At 37.0% G+C, this 26,910-nt stretch overlaps 1 protein-coding gene and 1 pseudogene across 1 annotated transcript; both read right to left on the reverse strand.

Moving 5' to 3' along the window:
* Positions 1 to 1,498: 1,498 nt before the first annotated feature.
* LOC137741145 (pollen receptor-like kinase 4) lies at positions 1,499 to 4,739 on the reverse strand. Its single transcript, XM_068480948.2, has 3 exons — positions 3,705 to 4,739; positions 2,807 to 3,481; positions 1,499 to 2,559 (listed from the first exon to the last, which is right to left on the reverse strand). The coding sequence occupies exons 1-3, from the start codon at positions 4,420 to 4,422 to the stop codon at positions 1,919 to 1,921; spliced, it is 2,034 nt and encodes a 677-aa protein (XP_068337049.2). The 5' UTR covers positions 4,423 to 4,739; the 3' UTR covers positions 1,499 to 1,918.
* Positions 4,740 to 18,812: 14,073 nt separating this feature from the next.
* LOC148694220 (protein FAR1-RELATED SEQUENCE 5-like) lies at positions 18,813 to 21,126 on the reverse strand (annotated as a pseudogene).
* Between the last annotated feature and the right edge of the window lie 5,784 nt (positions 21,127 to 26,910).

The following is a 26,910-nucleotide window of genomic DNA, read 5'->3' on the forward strand; positions in this document are numbered from 1 at the left end:
TGAGATATATGAAGCCTGGGTGGAGAAGGCATTTGCATATTTGATATGACTTTAGCTTGTTTGAGAATTAGCATGCTTAACATTTAAAAAATTTTTTTTTTTAAGTGAAACAAAACATAATTGATGCAACTTTGGTTTGTATTAATTTAAAGAATATTGATTAAATTTCTCCTTATTTCATTTGTCTTAGCTAGTATAGGGGTTAAACGAAATTTCAAAGAGGGTATTTTATATGTTAGTGGGGTCAACAGTAGCCAATGCCCCAGATTGGCTCTGCCATATACCTCCTCTTTCGGATAGTAGAATATGAAGTTCTATGAATTCCTCCTTATGATCTCGTATTCCCTAAGTAAGAGTCACAAACCATTATGTAATGCTTTGAAAATTTTAAAATGCGCCAATTAAGTTTCTAGAATGGATAATCACCAAACTTTATACAAAGTGAAACTAAACTAATCGAAAAAAAATAATAATAAAGGTTGAAAACCGAATAAGTTGCTGTAAATTATCAAACAATACTGAAATTTTATGTTTTGATTTCGGTAAGGGTCTGTGCCCTGGTGCGAATTTCCCATATAAGACAGTAGACACATGAAGTGGCCGTGTGAAATGTGAGGCTCGATGAGTTCAATTACAAAGAGTCCCTCCTTTTGTGAAGAGGGTCGCACGACTAATGTGCAGGTATCTAGACCCAAGAATTACTCCTTAATAGAAGCTCAACTTACTTATAGAATTAATGCACTTTTTGCACTAAAACGATACATTGTGGAAGTTTTATAAATACATTTAGGGGTATAAGTTGGATTGAAAGTTTTTGTTTTGACTGACTTCGATAAAATAATTTCCAACTTTTGGCTGATCCTAATTCGCCCTCTATATTTTGAAAATTTCAAATTTTTTGGCATACTGGAATGTATCTTCCGAAAGTTATATAAATTTCTAGAACGCATTTGATTTTTAAGTTTGAACTACCTGAGATGATTGATTTCATGTTGAAATTATTTTTTCAAAAGTGAAACTCTACTGCAAGTGTTCCTTTATCACAAGGTGGAAAAGTGTTGAGCCATTACATGATGACGTGGGTTCGAACCCCGTCTGTGGCTCATCTAATATCTAATCTAACAAAATCTATCGTTTGACTTAAAAAAGATGAAGTGAAACTCTACTAATTGTTCTTCTTGTAAACAAATAAAGTATCGGACTTTGTGGCCTATATGATAGTTTTTTTAGGTTTCTAATTGTGACCCTTAAAATTGTATGTCATATTAAAGATTCCAAGTTATTTTTGAAAGAAATTTGAGATATGTAGTTTAGAAATATTTCAAAATTTTGAAAATGGATGTTGAAATTCCAATTTTGTGCAGAATGAAAATTGAAAGATATTTCTCATACAAACATTTTTTCTAAATGAAATTGGTACTCATTAATTCCGATCACATCCGTCCGAAATTAGGCCTAAATACACCAATTGAAAATTTTTATTTTTGTTCCGGTCGAGTGTACTCTATCAAATTTATAATTCCATTTAGAAGCCTTCGTTTCAACTTGGAAACACACCAAAACACATGCTTGAATTTAGAGAGAGCATTTCTAACTAGTTTTGTCAACTAAGTAATTCGCATTACACCAAGATGATACAAGAGTGTCATCCCCCAACACCTACAGTACAACCCCATTTCCTGATCCAAAAGAAATGGTAGCAAAATAATAACGACAAAAAAAAAAAGTTCTTCATTTCTTTAAGTTCAAATCTTTCCCTGCACATGCATGCTTCAACTTGTGGGAATGGTTCATTCCGAATGAAGTTAGCTGAAACCTGTACCCCTGTGCATTATATCCTCTAATTTACACATCGGTTTCCCTAAGTCTCAACCAGCCAGTAGTACTTGGAATGAAGAAGCACTCATCATTTCTCAAATCACACCACTTGTGAAGGGTAATCATCTCCTTCACTAGAAACACTTGATCGGTAATCTCCATCGCTTTCTCCCTCGTTCAACTCTTCAATCTTCTCAACGACTTCATTCAAATCCAGCCTTCTCTCCATATCCTCCTCACAACAACTCACTCCAATCTTCAAGAGCTTTAACAGTTCTCCTCTACTGTTCCCCACTCTCCCCATTTCTACATCAAACACCTCACTCGTCCTCTTTTCCTTGATCATTCCATTGACCCAATTTGCTAAATCCGCCTTACTATCGTAACTTTCCTTGAGGTAGTTCTCTGGGAATTTTCCGGTTAACACCTCCAAGATTATTATTCCGAAGCACCATAAGTCGGTCTTCTTTGTTATACGTCGGTGCTGGGCGTATTCGGGTGACTTGTATGCCATCATCAGGTGTTGAGCTTGCTCCAAGTTGATCACGGGGAGTAGAGCATAGTCGTTCAGTAGGGGCTCAAAGTTTTCGTCTAAAAGCACATTAGAGGATTTCAGATGACCATGGGGTACAACCAAGCTAGGGAGTGTGCTATAGAGGTATGTCAATCCCCTTGCTATGCCCTTGATTATTCTCAAACGTGTTGGCCAATCAAGCACAGGCATATCTGAATTATGATTGCCTGTAAAAACAAAAATTTACCACCGTGATGTTATTTCACTATGAATTAGTAAATCAATTCGTACTATATTTTAACGCTCACACTCTCACTCAGTTACGTGGATTCCACTGAATCTTAAGAGAAACGTCACGTAAAATGTAGTCAGTAAATATGGTAGGTGGAACATAATAGTACTCATTCAAGCATGCACATAATTAAGGAGACCTAATGTTAAGCTAACTTGTGACACAAGAAAAAAGATACTCACCGTGAAGATGAGAAGCCAAGCTACCATTCTCCACAAAGTCAGAAACCAAGAGCTTCTCTTCCCTTCTATAATAATAGGCCACCAGAGGCAACAAGTTTTGGTGTGTCAATCTTCCAAGCCTTCTCATGTGCTCATGGAACTCCTCTCTTCCCACATTGTTCATCTGCTTATACCTCTTGACCACCACAACATCAGTCATGATCAAAGCCTTGTAGGAAGCCCCAAAATTCCCGCTCCCCAAGATTTCAGCCGAGGCTCTGAGAAGGTCATGCAAATCAAACCTCTGTCTGTCATCCTTCACAAACGACAACTTTCCCTGGTCAGCTCTCTTTGGATGTGGGTTAGTTTCTACCGACTTAACATCCATTTGGCTGCTCGCAGCAGCTGCCGTATAATTGGACGATTTGTCCAATGATTCAGTCCCGTCTAATTCTGATCGTTGCTTTCTCTTGTTGAGGAACATTAAAATCGCAGCAATGAGGGCCAGTAGAAGTAATAGACTCACCACAAGTAGGGCTACTTTTAGACCTGATGGCTTCTTAGACGCGCCGCATGAATCCCCCGTGCATTCAGGCGGTGGGGCAGGAGTTGTAGGAGGAGGAGCAGGTGGAGAAGGAGGAGGAGGAGGGGGGCTGCATGGTCCCTGAAGAGGCGAACCACATAGCTTTCCATTGCCTAAATTTTGGTTAAAATCAGATCCAAATTCATAAATGGTTAATGGTGATGATTTAAATGAAAGACGATGACCCTAATGGGAAAATTTTGACGATCACATCCGTTGCGATTTCACTTTGAATTCAAAATGAATCAGTCATCTACATTTCAGGTTCAATTCAAAACTAATCAGTCAAACATATATAGCAACAAATCTAACGCATGAACGATGTTAATTAATTACCTGCAAAGTTACTTGGATCCATCTTTTTTAGGCTTTCTGGAACTGGACCCTCCAATTCATTTTGAGATACATTCAACCTCTTCAAAGCCCTCTGCTTAAAATCAGGTATTTGGCCACTAAACTTGTTCCCCTCAAGACCCACATCGAAAACCCTAAGCAAAGTAGTAAGGGAAGAAGGGATTTTGCCTGAAAACTTATTGTTTGCAAGATACAATTTCCTCAACAAATGCATACCTTCAAATTCATTGTCCGGAATCTCACCAGAGAAATGATTGTAAGACAAATACAAAGACCTTAACTTTTTAAATTTCTTAAGGTCCGGCAATGGACCATCCAACACGTTATTCATGAAGCTTAGGGTTTTCAAATAAGGCAACTGAGCGAGAGGCTCCAAATCCAGCTTTCCCTGTAAACCCAAGTTTTCGAGCTGCAATCCCCGGACATTCCCATTAAAGCAAAGCACGCCAACCCAATTCGCCTTGTTACCATTACACGGGTTTTTGTTAGGATCCCAATTTCTAAGAGCCTCGGTGTTGTTTCCCAATTGCAACGTTTTCTTGAACTTCAAAAGGGCATCGGTGGTTGTATCCATTGGTGAAACAAACGGTAAAACCGCCATGCATGATACATAACCAACAAAGAGGGTAAGAAAAAATGTTGGGGTAGGGTTTGGTGCGCGCATAAGCCTAGTCATAGCCATATGCGCGCCCATTACCATGCAATGTTGTTGTAGTACAAACCAAAAGGGGTTCCCAGCTTAATTAACCAGAAATTGAACTGGTTTCTAATTAAATGAACAAACTAAATCCCTTCCCTCCCTCCCTCTCTCTGGGTTTTTAGTTTTGTTATTGGTGCTTATTGACAATGGGAATTAGAGGATGTGCAAAAAGGTGGGCGTGAAAGGGCCAAAAACCAAAGAAGAGGAAGAGGTGGAGAGAATGATATTGGAAGAAATCAAGGAAACCATGGTCTGTGAAAATTGACAAGGTCTAATTAGTGTGGCATGACAGCTCAATTGGGTTGTTTTTGTGTGTTGGATAGAGGTTGAGTTTATGGGAGGAGATATCTAAGGCCGGCCTTTCAATTGGAAATGTTGCTTTGCTATATTTTGTGAGCAAAAGTTTTGTTGTCTTGCCAATTATAGGGTTGTGATGACTGATCGTGCTAATTTTCTTAAGTTCCACAATGATGAATTTCCTTAGATATTTCATAACTAATTAAAAGAGGAAATTAACCACCAAATTAATCAACTTATTCGAATGTTTTTTAGACTTTTAGTTTTATGGTTAAAGATGTGATTTAGATTCTTAGGACCATATTATATATGTACTATATCAAGCAAGGGCTAATTTCTAGTTAGAAACCAGAACGCAGAAGAAGTTATGCATATGGTTTGTACCTGCTAACAAGAATAATAGTGTTCACGCAAGATTTGTTTTGATATTGGCACCTTCCTAAATGGATTAAATTGGTTCTCTCAAACTTCGGAAAACACTAGTGCTAACGTGTAAGTTTGTTTTTACCCTTATTGGACCTAAGTTATATTTATTCTGGGTGAGGCTAGGCCGACAAATTTTCAAACCATCTTTTGTGAACTACATAATGTGGTGGTTGATGGTTGATTTTCTTTTTAATATTTAAAAAAAGAAGTCCAACCATCAAACGACACATCATATGATTTACAAAAAGTAGTCTATAAATTTGATATTCTTAGTCTCCAATACCATAAAGTCAATTGAAGATAGTTAAATTTTCACCATAAAACTAATTTGGAATATGGAAGTACCCCAACTACTTATACATGCAAGGTCTCTACTCCTATCAATGTGAGATAATTAATTTTCAACACACCTCCTCATGTGTGGTAAATTTCAAGCCTAACATGTGGACAACACAAATGAGGTGACGTGAAGCATGTGTGGCAGTTGAGTTTCACACGTGAGACAACATAACTCTGGTACCACGAAGGAAGTTGAGGTTCTACCATAAAACTAATTTGCAATATAGGGAATAGTCCAATCTCTTATAAACTCTTACAAGGTTTCTCCTTTTACCAGCGTGAGACTATTTTATTTTCATATCCTAACACATTATCCCAAGTGCAACCTAAACCCAATAATATTTCCAAGGGAACCGATGCGACGATCAGTTAGAGGCCTATTCGGAAGTGATTTGAAAGCAGGGACAGAGGTAGAGACTTTTTTGAATGGCAGCATCCTAAAACAACAAAATAAAATTAAAAAATGCAACGCATTTTATATACCAAATGAAACACTTATTTGTTAATTCATAATGTTTTACGTGTAATACATTACAATTTTCCTCCATTTGCTTAATGTTTGAGAACAACCCGATTTTATTAAATCTCTCTTTCCCCTTGTATATTTCATTTTTTTACAAAGAATTCATCACAATACATATACCTGAATTTTTTTTTTTTTTTGGAGTTACATTTTGATAGTTACCATTTAACGTATAGCTTAACACAGAGATACATTAAACAAATAATTTATCAAAAGAAATTAAATGATATCCACACATCTCTTTAATCTTTTTGTACACACTTGTTTATTTTTGTTGAGTGCATTTTTGCTCACCCACACTAACTATAGGGTATGCTTACCACCCATTTCAATATTTGCCATGTGTAATCCACACTAACTCTAGTTAAGCCTTATTTTTTTTATTTTTTTATTTTACTTTAAATTAATAGGAGAGAGAATATACTTCTACTCATTTACTTCCATATATATCCTTTCTTTTTAAATATTATATTAAAACTTAAAACTTAAAACTCCGGTTTTTGAATACAAACAGACTCAACTAATTCCAATTTAAAAAACGTAAACACAAACTAAAAACCCCAATGTCGATTACACCTTCATAGTCGTCGTTTTTTGTAACTAGTTGGAGATTATGGTAATCAAAATATGTGTAATCAAACTTTTATGGTAATTAAAATATGCGAGCTTGATCATCTATCTGCATACGATTCTAACTTTATACGGATATATGAATCATATCAAATCAGCTAGTCAATATCCAACAAAAACTAATTTCAGTGACAAAACTAATAGGACAAATGATGTCATTCAAAATACAATTGTTTTAGTTGAAACTTGTCAAAATAAAATTGTAGCCAGTCCAAAAAATACAATTGTTTGAGATGAAACTCATCAAAATAAAATTGTACAAAGTAGTAGGATGAATATTCTCCACTTCAAAGGATGCCATTCCAAAAAAATATTTCTAAATTCTATTACAACTTGATCTAAGATGTTGATGGATTTGAAAATTTCAGTTCATGAGTGGTTCCCAGAGGTATTGGTTGAATGTTTGATGTTGATGGATTTGAAAATTTTAGTTGAGGAGTGGTTCCTAGAGGTATTGGTTGAATGTTTTCCTGCAAATTAATAAAAAGAAAAAAATTACTTATGAAACTAGAGAACAAAAATATAGTACACCATATATATAGTACATTTAGTGAAGATACAAACCTGAGGATTCATAAATGAGTAATTAGACATAATGGGACTTATAGCTTGAAATCCAAGTTGGTGATTTTGAATCCCTTGAATAAAAAGAAAAAAATTACTTATGAAACTAGAGAACAAAAATATAGTACACTTGATAGGATTAAAAGCACACCACAAAGTCGCACACAAATGTCCTATTGATTTTCCTTATTAACACTAAGATTTGTCAATTGTAGCATATGAAAATAAGGGTCTTTCCCGCAGAAGATCGTTTTATCTAACTACTTAAAATGTCACAAAAACTGGGCTGCTGTCCCCACTGACCAGCCACCGAAAAATAATTATTAGACTGACTTACACTTATCTAAAATCTACGAAATTTTATATGCAGATACTAGAGACACAGAGCCACACTCATACAAATTTTTGGGATTTTTGGAGTTGATTTGCTATTTAAATTAAATCGAACAAAAACAGAACAGAGACAGATTTTTGAGTAGTTCGCAAATTAAGAAAAACGAGTTAGGGGAATTGCTATCCACCACCAAATAATCATGCAAACATGTTATGTTTCATTCAAATTCCTTTCATTTCCGGATGAAGATGCTCAAGTTGGCTCAATGTTAGAACCCAACCTATTACTCTTTCTTATGTAATATGTTAAGAGAATGGCGTTTTCAACTTAACTTAGTCCCTAACATGCAATCTAGAATGGTGTGTTCATAGATTTAACAAGTAGAAATCATTAAGAACGAAAAGAGTTTGAGTCATCACAAGGCATCATAAGTACTAGCGTTGTCTTACTTATCCTAGAAATTGATTCACATGTTAATTGCAATTAACAAGTACTACTCTAGAACATATGTAGGTCCTCATTTGACAAGGGCAGGCACACACATATTCATAGCATTAGAATCCTAGATATGCTTACTAAGTATGCATCCGTAGAAAACACAAAAAGAATTCATCAATGAGACAAGTAGTGAACCAATTTTCATCCATTCGTAAAAGTAATTCAAACGAAATGTCATAACAAACTTGCAATCATATTCGGGGCTTCAAAACAGCCCCTAACTACTAAAAATTAGTTACACATAATTCTCAAATTAAACCAAAAGAAAGACATGAGTTTGAGAAGATAAAACCGAGAGAAGAAAATGCTAAGATTTCCTCCTTCCTTTCCTTCCTTCCCCAACGCAGCAGCCTTTCCTTTTTTCCTTGCTTCCTTCCTGGTTTTTTTCTATCTTTTTTTTCACCCTTTTTCTCCCTCTTTGTTGCTGCAACCTGTAGGTCTTTTCTTCTTTTCTGCTGCCCAGTTTTTTCTCCATAACTTCCCCCACTAACAGCCATTTAGTGATGACAATAAGTGGGAGGAAATGCTAAAACAATTGTAACTCTTTGGGCAGCCTTTATGCCCATTACTCTCACTTAATATTTCATTTCCTCTGATATTTGAATAGGTGTTAGCTGGCTTGTTCTTGGCTGCATCAGTTTTGGCTGTTAGTTTTATGGGATTTATTGCTTTCAATGCTTTCTTGTCAGTTACAAACTGCTCAGCCTCCTGGGAACCTTTCAGTGTTAAAACGGCCATAACTTCTTCTAGAAAAATGATATTAACAATCCGCGAAATGCTCCAGAAAATAGACATCCGTAGCTTTCCAAAAATATAAGGCTCATTCTCTAATTCATTCTGAGCTGTCCGCAACTTGTTTCCAAAGTCAGCTGACCTGCACAGGCAGTTTTGACGAATTTATTACTTAAAATTCCACTTGTGTTATTTTTCTTTTCTTTACTTGAGAAATCCTACAAAACACAAAAACAAAGTAAATAACTCAAAAATATAAGGAACTAACTAAGAAAAGACAAGTGAATTTGATATAAAATATATATAAATATGAGCTTATCAAATACCCCCACACTTAGCTTTTGCTAGTCCTCGAGCAAAACAAAGAAAACATGAAAAAGTAGCAACATGAAAAACATTAGCTCCCCACTATGTGACCCTCATAGAATTTCATTCAAGAAAACAAATCATCAAGAACCTTAGCTAGCATCAAACAAACTAATCCAAGCTCATCTTCCTTATGCAAATGTTAACAACTACCTTTTAATCATCCTTGAAGTGTAGTGTGTGTAATAGCTATGCTAATGCAATTTCAAGTTTTGTTTTAAAACACCACATGCAAACTAGTGACCTTCTCACGGGACATACACTCAATCATGCATATGTTTAGTTTAACGTGTTTCGCTCAAAGAATCAAATGTGAAAGATCTACCATAAGCTTGCATAAAGATCTCATCTCCACAATCATAATTGCAAAACTAAAATCAAGAGGACTTTTATTGGTTGTAATGAGGCTTAGGGAGAGGGTTATAGAAATGAAAGGATAGGTAAACACAAGTTCCAAGCTACATTGCAAGCAATTCTCTTGTTGAGATTTATAAGAACTCAAGTTCTCCAACCACTCTACTAATACCTCCAATCACACCCCTAAACTTTTTATTTGGTTTGTATACAATTTTTCTTTTTTTTTTCTTCTATTTTTTTTTCTTTTTCCTTTTTTTTTTTTTTGTTTTTTTTTTTAACCAATTTTCGCACATAACTAAATACAAACATGAAATACCCCCACACTTATTCTTTTGCCAAACTCCTTCAAAGTACTTCACAAACATTTCTCATAAGACAATCTCACATTGCTCACTAGCTAGCTTGGAAAGGGTAAGGAAAAATACTTAAGGTATAAGGGTAGACGTATCTGGTGATAAGAAATAAAAGACTTAACTTATACGGCTCAAATTGGCAATCTAATGATATCATTTTTCTTTAGGAAACATGCTTATTTGGGCCATGGTGATAAACCTAATGCCTCTATCCTTTTCAAGTTCATGCAATCAATGACAAACATTTCGAAAGATCGTTACGCAAGTTCTAGAGATGTAAGTCACATAAGTTCATCACACATGAAAGAATAGGAGTGTATGAAAAATGCACACACTTTCAATAGGCTCAAAAACTCACATAGGTTGTATATGGTCACTATGTTCACATATGAAGCTTTAAATCATGCTTTAGTTTCACATCAACAAGGCTATGTGCTTTTGGTTTTTCAAAGATGATTAAACATATACAAAGCTAACAAGAGAATAAGGAATTTCACACAATACATGCTTACTAAGTTCTTGATCACCATGGTTCAAATTCAATCCAGTTATATCATTGGGTCGGGAAACTAACAAAAATCTAATTCAAAACAATAAATAAAACAAGGCTATTTTTTTGGATTTTCAATTTTTTTTTTTTTTTTGAATGTTTTTCTCTTCTTTTGGGTTGTTTTTATTTTTATTTTTTATTTTTAGGGTAAACAAAACTAATTAAGAAAACAAAAAGCAACAACAAGGAAACAAATTAAACCAGTTCTTAGTCAAAGGGACGAAAATTTTCAATTTGGTCATTTTTTCAATCCTTACCCCCAAACTTAAACTGGACATTGTCCCCAATGTCAGAAAACACAATAATGCATACAATAAAAATAAAATAAAATAATAAGAAACAAAATAAAGCATTTGGACTGAAAACTTCCCCAATTTGCAGTAAAATCAAGTGATGACCCCCAAACTTCAATTCTGCAATCAACTCCAAGGGTGGACATAACCAAAGATTCCTACAAAGAAAAGAAATAATTCAGCTTAGCATGCAAGAAAACTCAGAAAACAAAACAAACGAAAAATTGAAAATGACATAAAAAGACAATGAATAGAAATATTGGGTTGCCTCCCAATAAGCGCTTGCTTTTACGTCCGCAGCCGGACAGTACCAAGAGTAATCATTCAAGGGAAGCTAGTTCTTGGAGGGGTACAACCTCCACATCATGCTCCGCAAAAGACTAGTAATATGGTTTGAGTCTATGTCCATTCACTTTGAACACGTTTCTGGTCTTTGCACTTTGGATTTCCACTGCACCATGAGGAAAAATATTAGTTATAACAAACGGACCAACCCATCGAGAACGAAGCTTACCTGGAAATAACCGAAGGCGAGTATTAAATAGAAGAACTTTTTGTCCAATGGCAAAGTTCTTCCTTGGTATCATCTTGTCATGAAATGCCTTTGATTTCTCCTTGTATATTCGACTAGACTCGTATGCATCATTTCGGATTTCATCTAACTCATTCAATTGAAGCTTCCTCTGCTGTCCAGCAACACTCATGTCCATGTTGTAGGCTTTGATCGCCCAATAAGCTTTGTGTTCTAATTCTACTGGAAGACGGCATGGTTTCCCATAAACTAATCGAAATGGGGACATTCCAATAGGAGTCTTATAAGCAGTCCTATATGCCCACAATGCATCGTTCAAGCGCATGCTCCAATCCTTCCTACTAGGACTCACAGTTTTCTCCAAAATTTGTTTCACCTCAGGGTTTGATACTTCTGCTTGACCACTAGTTTGCGGATGATAAGGTGTAGACACCTTATGTGTGACATTGTACTTCCTAAGCAACGCTTCAAATGTTCTATTGCAAAAGTGACTCCCTCCATTGCTAATGATTGCTCTAGGTGTCCCAAATCTTGCAAAGATGTTAGTCTTAATAAAATCTGAAACAATTTTTGAATTATTAGTTTTGGTGGCTTTCGCTTCCACCCATTTAGAAACATAATCCACAGCCAATAAAATGTAAAGAAAACCATTTGAAGATGGAAAATGTCCCATGAAATCAATGCCCCATACATCAAAGATCTCAACAATCAAAATAGAGGTTTGTGGCATTTGATTTCTTGGGCCTAAGTTACCTGTTCGTTGACAACGATCACATGTTGCACAAAACTCGTACGCATCCTTAAACAAACTAGGCCAATAAAAACCACTCTCTAACACCTTAAGGGCTGTCCTCTTTGCTCCAAAATGGCCGCCACATGCATAAAAATGACAAAAAGTTAGAATAGATTTAAACTCAGATTCGGGGACACACCTTCTAATCAATTGATCAGGGCAATATTTCCACAAATAAGGATCATCCCACTCGTAGTATTTGGCGGTTTTGACAAGCTTATCTTTCTGAGCACGTGTAAAATCGTCCGGAATCTTTTTGGTGACCTTGTAATTGATAATATCTGCATACCAAGGGTTAGTAACCTTTAATGAAAACAATTGCTCATCCGGAAAACTCTCACGTAAAGGGATGAAATCTTCCTCTGTGTTTGAGTGCACAAGTCTGCTAAGATGATCTGCTACAACATTCTCACTCCCTTTCTTATCCTTGATCTCCAAGTCAAACTCTTGAAGCAGAAGTATCCATCGAATGAGTCGCGGTTTTGCATATTTTTTTGTGAGTAAATACTTTAAAGCTGCATGGTCAGAAAACACAATAACTTTAGTTCCAATCAGATAAGATCTAAATTTTTCTAAAGCAAATACAACAGCTAGAAGCTCATTCTCTGTTGTTGAATAATTCAACTGTGCATCATTGAGTGTTCGTGATGCATAATAGATGACATGTGGCACTTTGTTGACACGCTGTCCTAGAACTGCACCGACAGCATAATCTGAAGCATCGCACATTAACTCAAAAGGTAAACTCCAATCTGGTGGCATGATCACATGAGTCGTGGATAACAACTCCTTAAGTTTGTTGAATGCTACCACACACTCTTCATTCATATCAAATGTTGCATCCTTTTGAAGCAAACGGCACAAGGGTCTAGAAATCATTGAGAAGTCTTTCATAAACCTACGGTAGAAACCTGCATGTCCAAGAAAAGAACGAACCTCCCTGACAGTAGTAGGGTGAGGTAAAGAACTAACAAGTTCTACTTTAGATTTATCAACTTCAATTCCATTTTCAGATATGATATGCCCTAGAACTAATCCATGTGAAACCATGAAATGACATTTTTCCCAATTTAAGACCAAATTAGTTTCTTGACAACGTTTTAAAACTAGGGACAGATTATGTAGACATGTATCAAAAGAATCACCATAAACTGAAAAATCATCCATGAACACTTCAATTATTTTCTCAATCATATCAGAAAAGATACTTACCATACACCTTTGAAATGTGGCAGGGGCATTGCAAAGTCCAAACGGCATCCTCCGGTATGCAAATGTGCCAAATGGACATGTGAAAGTCGTCTTTTCTTGATCCTCCGGAGCAACTGCAATTTGATTATATCTAGAATAACCATCAAGAAAGCAATAATGAGAATGACCAGCTAACCTTTCTAACATTTGATCAATGAATGGAACTGGAAAGTGATCCTTGCGTGTGGTGCTGTTTATCTTCCGATAATCTGTACAGACTCTCCAACTATTTTGCACACGTGTATGCACTAGCTCACTAGCTTCATTCTTAACAACTGTGACTCCGGATCGCTTCGGAACTACTTGAACAGGGCTCACCCACTTGCTGTCCGAGATAGGATATATGATGCCAACATCAAGAAGCTTGATAACCTCTTTCTTGACGACCTCCATCATGAGTGGGTTCAAACGACGTTGAGCTTCCCTTGTAGGTTTTGCACCTTCCTCCAGCAGAATTCTATGCATACATGTAGCTGGATTTATACCTTTGATATCTGCAATGCTCCAAGCTATGGCAGTTTTATGATCCTTCAGTACTCGGATCAGTTTCTCCCCTTCTTCTGCTGTGAGTTGTGATGATATGATGACCGGTAATGTTTCATCCTCCCCCAAAAATGCATACTTCAAATGTTCAGGAATCGGTTTAAGCTCCAATTTGGGTGCCTGAATCACAGAAGGAAGAATTTTTTCGTTAGAAGTAGGAAGAGAAATAAAATAGGAAGAAAACTTACCACGAATTGGTGAAAGAGACTCAAGGGCTGCCACTGTCTGAATTAATTCTTCTTCAATGTGCTCAGAATAATTAAGTTTTCCATGTGTAATGCTATGCACTAATGCCTTCTCTAAATTGTCTTGTCCCATACCTTCATTAAAACAATCCTGCACAAAATAGTCAAACGCATCAATAGACAAACAAGATTCAAAATCACTAGGGTACCTCATAGCATTGAAGATTTTGAACTTGACGCTTTCTCCATCAATTTCCATGGTTAAAGTACCATCGTAGACATCAATCTTCGTACGTGCCGTTCTAAGGAATGGTCTTCCCAATATAAGAGGAAGTGCAGTAGGCATAGGGTCATGTTCCATCTCAAGAACAAAAAAATCAGCAGGAAAAATAAGTTCATTCACTTGCACAAGTACATCCTCCAATAGGCCTTTGGGATATCTATTTGAACGATCTGCCAACTGGATTACGACCTTTGTTTCCTTCAAGTCTCCAAGGTTTAGTGATTCATACACTGAATATGGCATCAGATTGATGGATGCCCCCAGATCACACAATGCTCTCCCAAACTCTTTCCCTCCAATTACACATGGAATGGTAAAGCTTCCGGCATCCTTCAACTTCGGTGGTAGCTTTCTCTGCAAAACAGCTGATACTTCCTCGCTTAATGTCACAGTTTCTTGATCATTGAATCTTCTCTTGTTCGTACAAAGCTCTTTAAGGAACTTTGCATACTTGGGCACTTGTTTTATGGCATCTAAAAGAGGTAAGTTCACTTGGACTTTTCGGAAAGTATCCAAGATTTCTTTGTCAGTTTGCTCTTTCTTAGACTTCATAAACCTACGAGGAAAAGGAATAGGGACACATGAGTTAAATGAATTTTGAACTTCTTTACTTACCTTATCAGAATCTTTTTTGTTCAATTCTGTATCTTTAGGAGACTTTTCAATTTCTGTTGAAGCCTCATCTTGCTCAAGATTTTTGGTTTGTTGCTCCCCTTGCTCATTTGTATCTTTTGTAGTCCTCTTTTGCATCCTTGGCTGCTCAAAAACTTCATTTCCACTCCTTAAAGTCACAACATTCATCTGCTCTGCATTTGGATTCACCACGGTTTGGCTAGGCAACCTTCCTGGTTGGTGTTGTTGCCCCATCAAACTCGCTAACTGACTCATTTGGCGCTCAAGGTTTTCAATTGCTTTGTCTGTTTTCTGTTGATGAGATTGAGTAGAGTTAGCTAAAGAAGCAATTAAATCCTCAAGAGACTTACTTGGAGCTTGTTGTTGTTGAGGCTGAAATGGTGCATGCGGTCTTGCTTGAAAGAAGCCAGGTGGACGGTTATAGTTGTTGGGAACAGATTGTTGTCCGTTGTCTTGATTGTTCCACTTTAAGTGTGGATGATCGCGCCACCCTGCGTTATAGTTGTTGGAGTATGGATCATACTTTTATCTTTGTTGCCCCTGAAACCCTCCTAACGCATTAGCTTGCTCAAGACCACCTTGATCCATTAACGAAGGGCACATATCTGTGGCATGTCCCATTATTGAACATACACCGCACACCTGTTTTGGAGCCACCATAACCTGTTGCACAAGATTAGTCAAGTTAGCTAATTGTAATTCAATACTAGAGTTAGCACTTACCTCGTTAACTTTCTTAAGAGGTAGCTCATCTCTCCCTCCAAATTGTCGTGTGTTGCCAGCAATGTTCTTTAATAATGCCTTAGCATTTGTTGGTGTCTTGTCCATGAATGCTCCTCCACTTGCTGCATCAAGCATTACACGATCAGTACCACACAATCCTTCATAAAAATATTGTATTAAAAGATGCTCTGAAATTTGATGATTAGGACAAGATGCAACCAAATGTGTGAATCGCTCATAGTAATCTCCAAAGGGCTCTCCATGTTGTTGTCGGATTGCACATATGTCTTTCCTTATGCTTGCAGCTTTTGTGGCCGGAAAATATTGCTCCAAGAATGCTTGCTTCACCTGGTTCCATGTGTTCATCGATCCTGGAGGTAAATTATAAAGCCACTCCTTTGCCTTAGCTTCTAATGTAAATGGGAATGCCCTCAACTTGACTTGCTCCTCATCCACATTGGTTGGTCTCATTCCCGAGCATACCACATGAAACTCCATAAGATGCTTGTTGGCATCCTCTGTTGAGAAGCCATGGAACTTAGGCAAGTAGTGAATCATGCCGGACTTAAGCTCAAATCCTTCTTCTGCATTTGGATATGTGATGCACAATGGTTGTTGATCTGTATTAGGCGTTGCCAACTCCCTCAAAGTACGGTTATCAGCCATGCCTTCTTGTGGTTCTTCCTCCTCTTCCGAACTCAAATGTGGTGGAGAAGATGGTGGTAAAGACACCGATGCACGCTTCTGCTTGATTGTTCCTCGAAGCTTTCGAAATGTTCGTTCAACCTCAGGATCGTAGGAAGCTAGATCAATGCTCTTGGACCTTCGAGTACGCATATACTACGAAGAGTACCTGAAATGAAAACAAAAAAAAAAACACTAATTAGACAAGAAAAGAAAAAAAATAAAAAATAAGTAATTAGAAATAACAATCCCCGGCGACACGGCGCCAAAAATTTGATAGGATTAAAAGCACACCACAAAGTCGCACACAAATGTCCTATTGATTTTCCTTATTAACACTAAGATTTGTCAATTGTAGCATATGAAAATAAGGGTCTTTCCCGCAGAAGATCGTTTTATCTAACTACTTAAAATGTCACAAAAACTGGGCTGCTGTCCCCACTGACCAGCCACCGAAAAATAATTATTAGACTGACTTACACTTATCTAAAATCTACGAAATTTTATATGCAGATACTAGAGACACAGAGCCACACTCATACAAATTTTTGGGATTTTTGGAGTTGATTTGCTATTTAAATTAAATCGAACAAAAACAGAACAGAGACAGATTTTTGAGTAGTTCGCAAATTAAGAAAAACGAGTTAGGGGAATTGCTATCCACCACCAAATAATCATGCAAACATGTTATGTTTCATTCAAATTCCTTTCATTTCCGGATGAAGATGCTCAAGTTGGCTCAATGTTAGAACCCAACCTATTACTCTTTCTTATGTAATATGTTAAGAGAATGGCGTTTTCAACTTAACTTAGTCCCTAACATGCAATCTAGAATGGTGTGTTCATAGATTTAACAAGTAGAAATCATTAAGAACGAAAAGAGTTTGAGTCATCACAAGGCATCATAAGTACTAGCGTTGTCTTACTTATCCTAGAAATTGATTCACATGTTAATTGCAATTAACAAGTACTACTCTAGAACATATGTAGGTCCTCATTTGACAAGGGCAGGCACACACATATTCATAGCATTAGAATCCTAGATATGCTTACTAAGTATGCATCCGTAGAAAACACAAAAAGAATTCATCAATGAGACAAGTAGTGAACCAATTTTCATCCATTCGTAAAAGTAATTCAAACGAAATGTCATAACAAACTTGCAATCATATTCGGGGCTTCAAAACAGCCCCTAACTACTAAAAATTAGTTACACATAATTCTCAAATTAAACCAAAAGAAAGACATGAGTTTGAGAAGATAAAACCGAGAGAAGAAAATGCCAAGATTTCCTCCTTCCTTTCCTTCCTTCCCCAACGCAGCAGCCTTTCCTTTTTTCCTTGCTTCCTTCCTTGTTTTTTTCTATCTTTTTTTTCACCCTTTTTCTCCCTCTTTGTTGCTGCAACCTGTAGGTCTTTGCTTCTTTTCTGCTGCCCAGTTTTTTCTCCATAACTCCCCCCACTAACAGCCATTTAGTGATGACAATAAGTGGGAGGAAATGCTAAAACAATTGTAACTCTTTGGGCAGCCTTTATGCCCATTACTCTCACTTAATATTTCATTTCCTCTGATATTTGAATAGGTGTTAGCTGGCTTGTTCTTGGCTGCATCAGTTTTGGCTGTTAGTTTTATGGGATTTATTGCTTTCAATGCTTTCTTGTCAGTTACAAACTGCTCAGCCTCCTGGGAACCTTTCGGTGTTAAAACAGCCATAACTTCTTCTAGAAAAATGATATTAACAATCCGCGAAATGTTCCAGAAAATAGACATCCGTAGCTTTCCAAGAATATAAGGCTCATTCTCTACATCATTCTGAGCTGTCCGCAACTTGTTTCCAAAGTCAGCTGACCTGCACAGGCAGTTTTGACGAATTTATTACTTAAAATTCCACTTGTGTTATTTTTCTTTTCTTTACTTGAGAAATCCTACAAAACACAAAAACAAAATAAATAACTCAAAAATATAAGGAACTAACTAAGAAAAGACAAGTGAATTTGATATAAAATATATATAAATATGAGCTTATCAACACTATGTATATAGTACATTTAGTGAAGATACAAACCTGAGGATTCATAAATGAGTAATTAGACATAATGGGACTTATAGCTTGAAATCCAAGTTGGTGATTTTGAATCCCTTGAACACAAGGAACAATTGGAAATCCATAAGGAAAATGTGTGACTTGACTTACGGGTGCCATATTGAATTGGTTTTGACCTGGCATTCCAATATGTCCCTAGATACCAATTCCAATTGATCCATCAGAAATATATTAAAACAATGCTAATGAATAAAAGTATAAATAAATAAATAAAACATTCATGACAAAAAATTGCTAAACTTTAAACCTAAGTTTGTGCGTATCTTGTTGATGGTCCGTTGATCTCATATGCACTTGAATTGGATTCTTTAAAAGCTATTAAACAATTAAAATAATAATTACATTGAAAAATGCAAATTGTGAATCAAATAGTAAATAAAAACAAGCCAAATATGTGCTAACCTTTTCTCTTATATGGACCTTTCTTTTTAGGTTGATTAGATTCCAAAGCACTCTTCATTTTACCTTTGGCCCGACCTTTGGACTTTTGAACTTTTGGATCTTGGTTCTGAAGATTTTTCTCAACTTCAGTCACATGCTTAACATAATTTACATCATTTGTTCCATCATCTTGTTCTCCAAAATTGGCATGCTTTTCCATTTTTTTCTCCAACTCTAACAACTCAGATTTCAAAAAACTACATTTTTTGCTATTTTTTTTTTTGCACCTTTTGCTATGATTCTTTGTGCTATATTAGATAGCTCGCTATAATGAACCAATGAAGCTGTGTCTAAATTACTCTAGCTGGTTCACCATAAGAATCAAATCCAATACCACATTTAGCATCCTTGCTCCATCTTTTCAAATAATAATTGGATGGTATACTTGACAAGTCTAAATCATAGTATAACTTTAGGGCATGTGCACAAAGAATCCCCTCAAACTCAAACTTTTTGCAACTGCACAAAACTGTTTGATTTGCAAGGTCATACATAAGTGTTCTATTAATTCCTTGTTTTCTTGAGTTCATTACTGTGTATTTATGTGTTAGCCCATCATCACTTTCTAATTTTAGTGGCCTCAAATTTAAAACTTTCTTAACCTCCTCTTGGAAACAATAAAAAATCTTACTTGTATACTGCTTTGTTGCTTCAATCTCCACATTCCAATCAGAATACAAACTACGCCATTTCTATTTAGTTGCATTTTCTGCTTGCCTTTCCTTTTCCTTTTTGATCTGCTACTGCTTTATCATATTGGATGACGAACTTTTGCAGAAGGAGGTTTCGAGCAAAATACTTTTTCAAAAACTTGTTCATGCTTTCAATTCTTTGTGTTGTTGTCATACCTAAGGAAAAAAAAAAATAGAAATTGATCACAATATAGTGGAAAAAGAAACTTGTGAATAATATGTAAAAATAATATAATAGGAATTGGTCAAGAGTAATACCCGTACAAAAGTGGTATTGACCATAAATTTGTGCCCATTTCTCACGTAATAGATATATCCCTTCTAGCCAATCATTTCCTCCCAATTCATAATCATCAAGTAACTTATTCCAACTTGATTCAAATTCTTCAATAGTCTCTGGATCATATATGCATCTTTTGAAATCCTATGTAAATGATTTAAACTCACTGAAAACATGGTTCAAGTTCCTCGCAGCATTCTGATATATGTGCCACAAACAAAGGTGGCAATTAGGAAATACTTCACTAATCGCAGGAGTGATTGATTGGGCTTGATCTGTAAATATGGTTCCCGGTGCTTTTCCATCCATGGCTTGTAAAAAGGCCTTAAACAGCCACTCACATGCATCTGTTGTCTCTCCATCTAGCAAACCACATCTGAAAAGTATGGTTTGACCATGATTATTGATACCAACTATTCGGGCACACACCATATTATATCTATTCATTTTGAAAGTCGTATCAAAACACACAACATCACCAAATATAGTATAATCGTGCCTCGAATTTCCATCACAGAAAAAAAAACCACTTATTTCATTCTCCTTGTTTGTTCGAAGAGAATAGAAAAATGACTTGTCTTCAATTTGCTTTTCTTAAAATATTCAAGCAAACATTCTGAGTCGCCCTTTTAAGGAATCCCAATGCACTTTCTCATTATCAAATTGTTACAATTAAACAAAATTTAGTTTTTGAGACCTTCATGCTTCTGTGGTAAAGTATGAGAAGATTTGAGATGGCTATAGTCCTGCGGAATGCATTTGATTTATCAATTTTGCTTCAGAAAGCTCTATTAATCGTCGTGACCTCAATAAATGGGAACTTGATGTCGAAACAAGAACATGACTATGTTCAGCAACAAAATTTGTCACAACAAGCTTCCTTTCTAAGTTAAGTTTGATTTCAAGCATTGCCTTACATCCACATCTTGTTTATTCTCTTTTCTTCTTTGGAGTTCTTTTTTATTTATTTATTTATTTTATTATATATATAAACCTTCACAAGAACAACAAAATTGTTGTTTCTTTAGCACACCTAACCTGTCCTTATTCTCTCTATTCTTTCTCATGCTAAATCCAAGCCTTCTACCATATGCATTGTAGTAATTATATGCATCATCCTCATTATCAAAAGTCATCCCAAGAGAAATATCACCAACTTTGCTTGTAAATTCTCCTTTTTCTTCATTTTGATCCAAGACTTCAAAGGTTTTGGAATCTGAATCTAAGTGTATACAATCAATTGATTCTTTGGCATCATTGGAAGATGGAGTATGAAACTCATCATCTTGGTGTTCCATCTGTATAAGTATCAAATTACTTAATATTGAATTAAATTAACACCCTATAATAATCCTAAAAAGCATATATATGGACACCATATAATAATCATAAAAAGCATATATTTTGACACCCTATAATAATCCTAAGAAAAGCATATATATTGACATCCTATAATCCATGATGGAACATAATTTAAAGTATTTATGATGAAGATGAAGATATAGACTCTGGGCAGTACTATCCCGTTAGGTTACCCCACCACCGCCTCATCCTTAACACGAAATGGGTGTTCGATGCCCATCCTTACTTATAATAATCCTAAAAAGCAAATAAATGGGAATTGCGTACCTTTTTGTAGTCGGAGAAAAATAGCAGATGGAAAACCCCCCAATCTTTTAGTGTGGGTGAGCAAAAATGCACCCATTTTTATTCATTGATTTTTGGATTAAGTACTTAAAACCCCCCAATCTTTTAGTGTCATTCCAAATTTTTCTCAACCTTTTTAAACATTCCAAATAAGTACTCACCCTATTGAAAATGTAATATCCTTTAAGCCGTAGTTAATTTATTCTGTTAAATATACATGTGGCAACAATCGATCCCAATCTTTAGCTTACTTGGACACCATAACAATAACAATAACAATAATAATAATAATAATAATAATAATAATAATAATAATTGTGACATCCCGTTCCAAAGATATCAAAACGTACGTGTGAAAAGACACTTTTACCCCTAGTTCGTTCTTTTTACGTTATTGGTTGTTTTGTGCGGTGTTGGCATGTGTTGGGCCACACACACACACTGTCACTCTCCCAGCTTCTCTGTCCCTTTCCCTGTCTCTCTTCCGAGTCCCCTCTTCTCCCATTTCTCTTGAAAACGTACGAACACATACCCAAAACCCAGCAAACACCCACAGATCGAGGGAACCAAGACCATAGTCGAGCTCGTGAGGCTGAGAGGAGTACAGCAGTGCCATTTTCAGGTAAGGTTATCACTGTTTTCACGTCGATTTCACGAAGTCAGTTTTGAGGTACTATTCATGCAAACGTAAATCCTCACGTTTTAGGGAAAATGAAGCTTGTAGGTAGCTTGGTGAGGTCCCAAGGAGTCTCGGAGTAGTTCGTTTGAAGGAATTGGACGTTGGAATCGCCGTATTCGAAGTTGGCCGGAATTGGAGTGTGGTGACAGGTGAGATCTCGTGATTTTTATCCCTTAAAAGTGGTATATTTATGTTCTCCTAGGTCTAAGCTTCATTTTGGTGCAAAAATCGTGGAATTTGGACGAAAATCGAACGAGTTATCGAAGTTTTAAAATTTCCCAGTTTTTCGACGCCGGCGACGGCGCCGGAGGTTCGCCGGGGAAGGAGATGGAATATTCCGTCAAGTCTAACGGAATATTCCTGACGCCGTTAACGGAATCTGTCAAAACTGACGGAATATTCCTTACGGCGTCAGTTGACGTCGTCAGCGTGCCAGGCACGTGCCTGCGCGTGGCCGGCGCGTGGGGGCGCGTGCGGCAGTGGAAAATTTTTCTAAAAATTTGGGTGTGATCCTGAGGTTGTGTAGAGCACGTTGGTATATTCATTTGTCCAATTTGAGCAATGTATGAGAAGTTATTACGAGAAGTTGGTTATGTGCTTTAAAATTAACGTTTTTATAGTTGTTTCGCATATAGGTGATACGTATCTCGAGGACGAGCGTGGTCACTCGAGGCAGGGGGCTACGACCCTTCCACATACCAGTGAGTGGGCTTTTGGTTTTCCGTATATACCTATATACTATATTTTTCCCAGAAATTGATTAAATGGTTATTAGTTATATGCCATGCATTACATTATCGTTGTTTATGCATCGTTAGTTGCATTATTAGTTGTACACATATTTATATGCATAATTGGTGTTGTGGACGCACAGGTAAGTGCCAGGTAAGTGTTATTCATGTTTATATTTAGTGGTGATTCGAGATGTTTAGAGAGCTCATAACCTGCACCCCCGATGTTAGTGCTCCCGCCCAGTGTAGGGCACAATCCTTCACGTGATGTTCACCTCCCGCACCACACGCTCAGCTTGGATCCAAGTTAGGTGCACAGTCCTGTCGTACAGACCACATTAGGTGGTTCCGACTCGTAGGTGACCCGTGATTATTCGCACAGCCTTCACGTGATCGTAGCACTAGAGCGTATATATATTACACCCAGGCCTGTCGTACAGACCACTTTAGGTGGTTCCGACTCGTGGGCAGGTTCAGTTATTGAGTTTGAGATTTTAGCTCTATATGCAGCCGTACAGGTCACGTTAGGTGACTCCGGCTGCCAGATTATATGTTACTGATATGATTTATACCTGAGCACTTGCATTTCATTATGAGATCTTGACATGGCATATTCTTGAGCATGATTGGCATATCTATATACATACGTATATATGTTTATTTTCTGGGAAGTATACAGGTTTTACGGCGAGGGGTTAGAATGTATTTTCTAAATGGTTTTCGAAAAGCTTTGTTTTTGCCCACTCACGCTTTTGTTTTGCGTCCCTCCAGGTTCTAGTTGTCTAGCAGGTTCGGTGGTTTCCCAGAGGGCTTTCCCGGCATTTCTGACAGACACTCACCAGCGTAGGGTCACCTTCGGGTGTACTGTTGTCGTATCATTTTCTTTTGGACTGCTGTAGGCTTATGCTCTGAATTTGTGTCTCACTTTCGCTAGCACTTGTTTTTAGTACTTTGTATGCTAGTTTTTAATTATTCGTACTTTTTATATTACTATTTTATTAGCTTCCGCACATGCACATGGTTACGTCATCTCCGCATGGCGGCCAGCACGTCCTGATCTCGGTCGGGGTGTGTCAATAATAATAATAATAATAATAATAATAATAATTGACACACCCCGACCGAGATCGGAGCGTGTTGGCCGTCACACGAAGGTGACGAAGCCATGTGCACGTGCGGAAGCTAATAAAGTAGTAATATAAAAGTACGAATAATTTAAAAACTAGCATACAAAGTACTAAACAAGTGCTAGCGTAAGTGAAAGACAATTTTCAGAGCAGGTCTACAGCAGTCCAAAAGAAAGTTGCGACAAAAGTACACCCGAAGGTGACCCTACAATGGTGAGTGTCTGTCAGAAAAGCCGGAAGAAACCTCTGGGAGACCACCGAAACCGCTAAGCAACTAGAACCTGGAGGGGCGCAAAACAAAAGCGTGAGTGGGCAAAAACAAAGCTCTTTGAAAACCATTTATCAAAAATACATTCTAACCCCTCGCCGTAAAACCTGTATACTTCCCAAAAAATAATCATATATACGTATGTATAAATATGCCAATCATGCTCAAGGGTATGCCAATCATGCTCAACAATGTGCCATGTCAAAGCCTCATAATGATATGCAAGTGCTCAGGTATAAATCACATCAATAGCATAACATCTGGCAGCCGGAGTCACCTAACGTGACCTGTACGGCTGCATATAGAGCTCAAATCTCAAACTCAATAACTGAACCTGCCCACGAGTCGGAACCACCTAAAGTGGTCTGTACGACAGGCCTGGGTGTAACATATATATACGCTCTAGTGCTACGATCACGTGAAGGCTGTGCGAATAATCGCAGGTCACCCACGAGTCGGAACCACCTAATGTGGTCTGTACGACAAGACTGTGCACCTAACTTGGATCCAAGCTGAGCGTGTGGTGCGGGAGGTGAACATCACGTGAAGGACTGTGCCCTACACTGGGCAGGAGCACTAACACCGAGGGTGCAGGTTATGAGCTCTCTAAGCATCTCAAACTACTGCTGTATGTAAATATGAATACCACTTACCTAACACTTACCTGTGCGTCCACAGCACCCAATATGCATATGTGTATGCATGCCACTACTAATGCATGCAATGATGCATAAACGATAATAATAAAGTGCATGGCATAACATAAATAACCCTTTTTTAATCAATTTCTGGGAATATAAATGTATATAGGTATATACGGAAAACAAAACCCCACTCACTGGTAAGTGGAAGGGTCGTAGCCCCCCTACCTCGAGTGCGAACGCTCGTCCTCGGGGTACGTGTCACCTATATGCGAAATAACTATAAAAACGTTAACTTTAAAGCACATAACCAACTTCTCGTAATAACTTCTCATACATTGCTCAAAATGGACAAATGAATATACCAACGTGCTCTACACAACCTCAGGATCACAACCATATTTTTAGAAAAATTTTCCTCCGCCGCACGCGCTGGCCAAGGCACGGCCACACGCGCCGGCCACGCGCAGGCACGTGTGGCGCACACTGACGCCGTTAGGAATATTCCGTCAAAACTGACAGATTCCGTTAACGGCGTCAGGAATATTCCGTCAGAATTGACGGAATATTCCTTCACCTTCTTCGTTCAATCTCCGGCGACGTCGCCGGCGCCGGAAACTGGGAAAACCTGCAACTTGGGTTTTCTCGCTCATTTTTCCACCATTTTTCACGTTTCTTGCACCAAATTAAACCTTAGAACTAGAAGAACACGTCCAAACAAGTTTTAAGGTCTAAAACTACAAGATTATACCTGTCCAAAAACTCCATAACCGGCCAAGCTCGAACCAGGCTATTCTGACGTCCACTTCCGTCCAACGATACACTCCGAGGTTCCTTGGGACCTCACAAACACAACTACAAGCTTCAAAAGTCCAAAAACATGCTAGAATAAGTTTGCATGAATAGTAACTAAAACGGACCTCGTCGAATCGACGTGAAAACGGCTACAACCTTACCTGAAAATGGTACCACTGGACTCCTCTCAGCCCCACGAGCACGAGGGTGGTCTTGGTTCCCTCGATCTGTAAGTGGTTGAGTGTGTTCGTGTGTGTCCGTACAATTCCAATAGGAAGAGGAAGGAAATGGGAACACGGGAGAGAGAGAGTGACAGGGAGAAGACAAAGGGAGAGAGATAGGGACAGTGTGTGTGTGTGTGTGTGGCCCAACACATGCCAACACCACACCACCCACCAAACAGAATAACGAAGCGAACTAGGGCAGATATGTAATTTCACACGTGCGTTTTAATAATCCCGGGACGGGATGTCACAATAATAATAATAATAATAATAATAATAATCATAATCCACCAACTGGGTATATTATTATTATTATTATTATTATGACCACCAACTGGGTATATTATTATTATTATGATCAACATTAATATTAGTTGCCCCAACCTTTATATTCAAAATCCACCAACTGGGTATATATTGATCAACATTAATATTAGTTGCCTCAAAATTTAAATTATATATAATAATAATCCACCAACTGGGTATATTATTATTATTATTATGATCAACATTAATATTAGTTGCCCCAACCTTTATATTCAAAATCCACCAACTGGGTATATAATGATCAACATTAATATTAGTTGCCTCAAAATTTAAATTATATATAATAATAATCCACCAACTGGGTATATTATTATTATTATTATTATTATTATTATTATGATCAACATTAATATTAGTTGCCCCAACCTTTATATTCAAAATCCACCAACTGGGTATATAATGATCAACATTAATATTAGTTGCCTCAAAATTTAAATTATATATAATAATAATCCACCAACTGGGTATATTATTATTATTATTATTATTATGATCAACATTAATATTAGTTGCCCCAACCTTTATATTCAAAATCCACCAACTGGGTATATAATGATCAACATTAATATTAGTTGCCTCAAAATTTAAATTATATATATATAAAAAAAATATATATATATATATATATATATTATATAATATG

The sequence above is a fragment of the Pyrus communis genome, chromosome 9, assembly GCF_041283825.1.
Source record: "Pyrus communis isolate YQ-2024b chromosome 9, ASM4128382v1, whole genome shotgun sequence".
Classification (NCBI taxonomy): Eukaryota; Viridiplantae; Streptophyta; class Magnoliopsida; order Rosales; family Rosaceae; genus Pyrus; species Pyrus communis.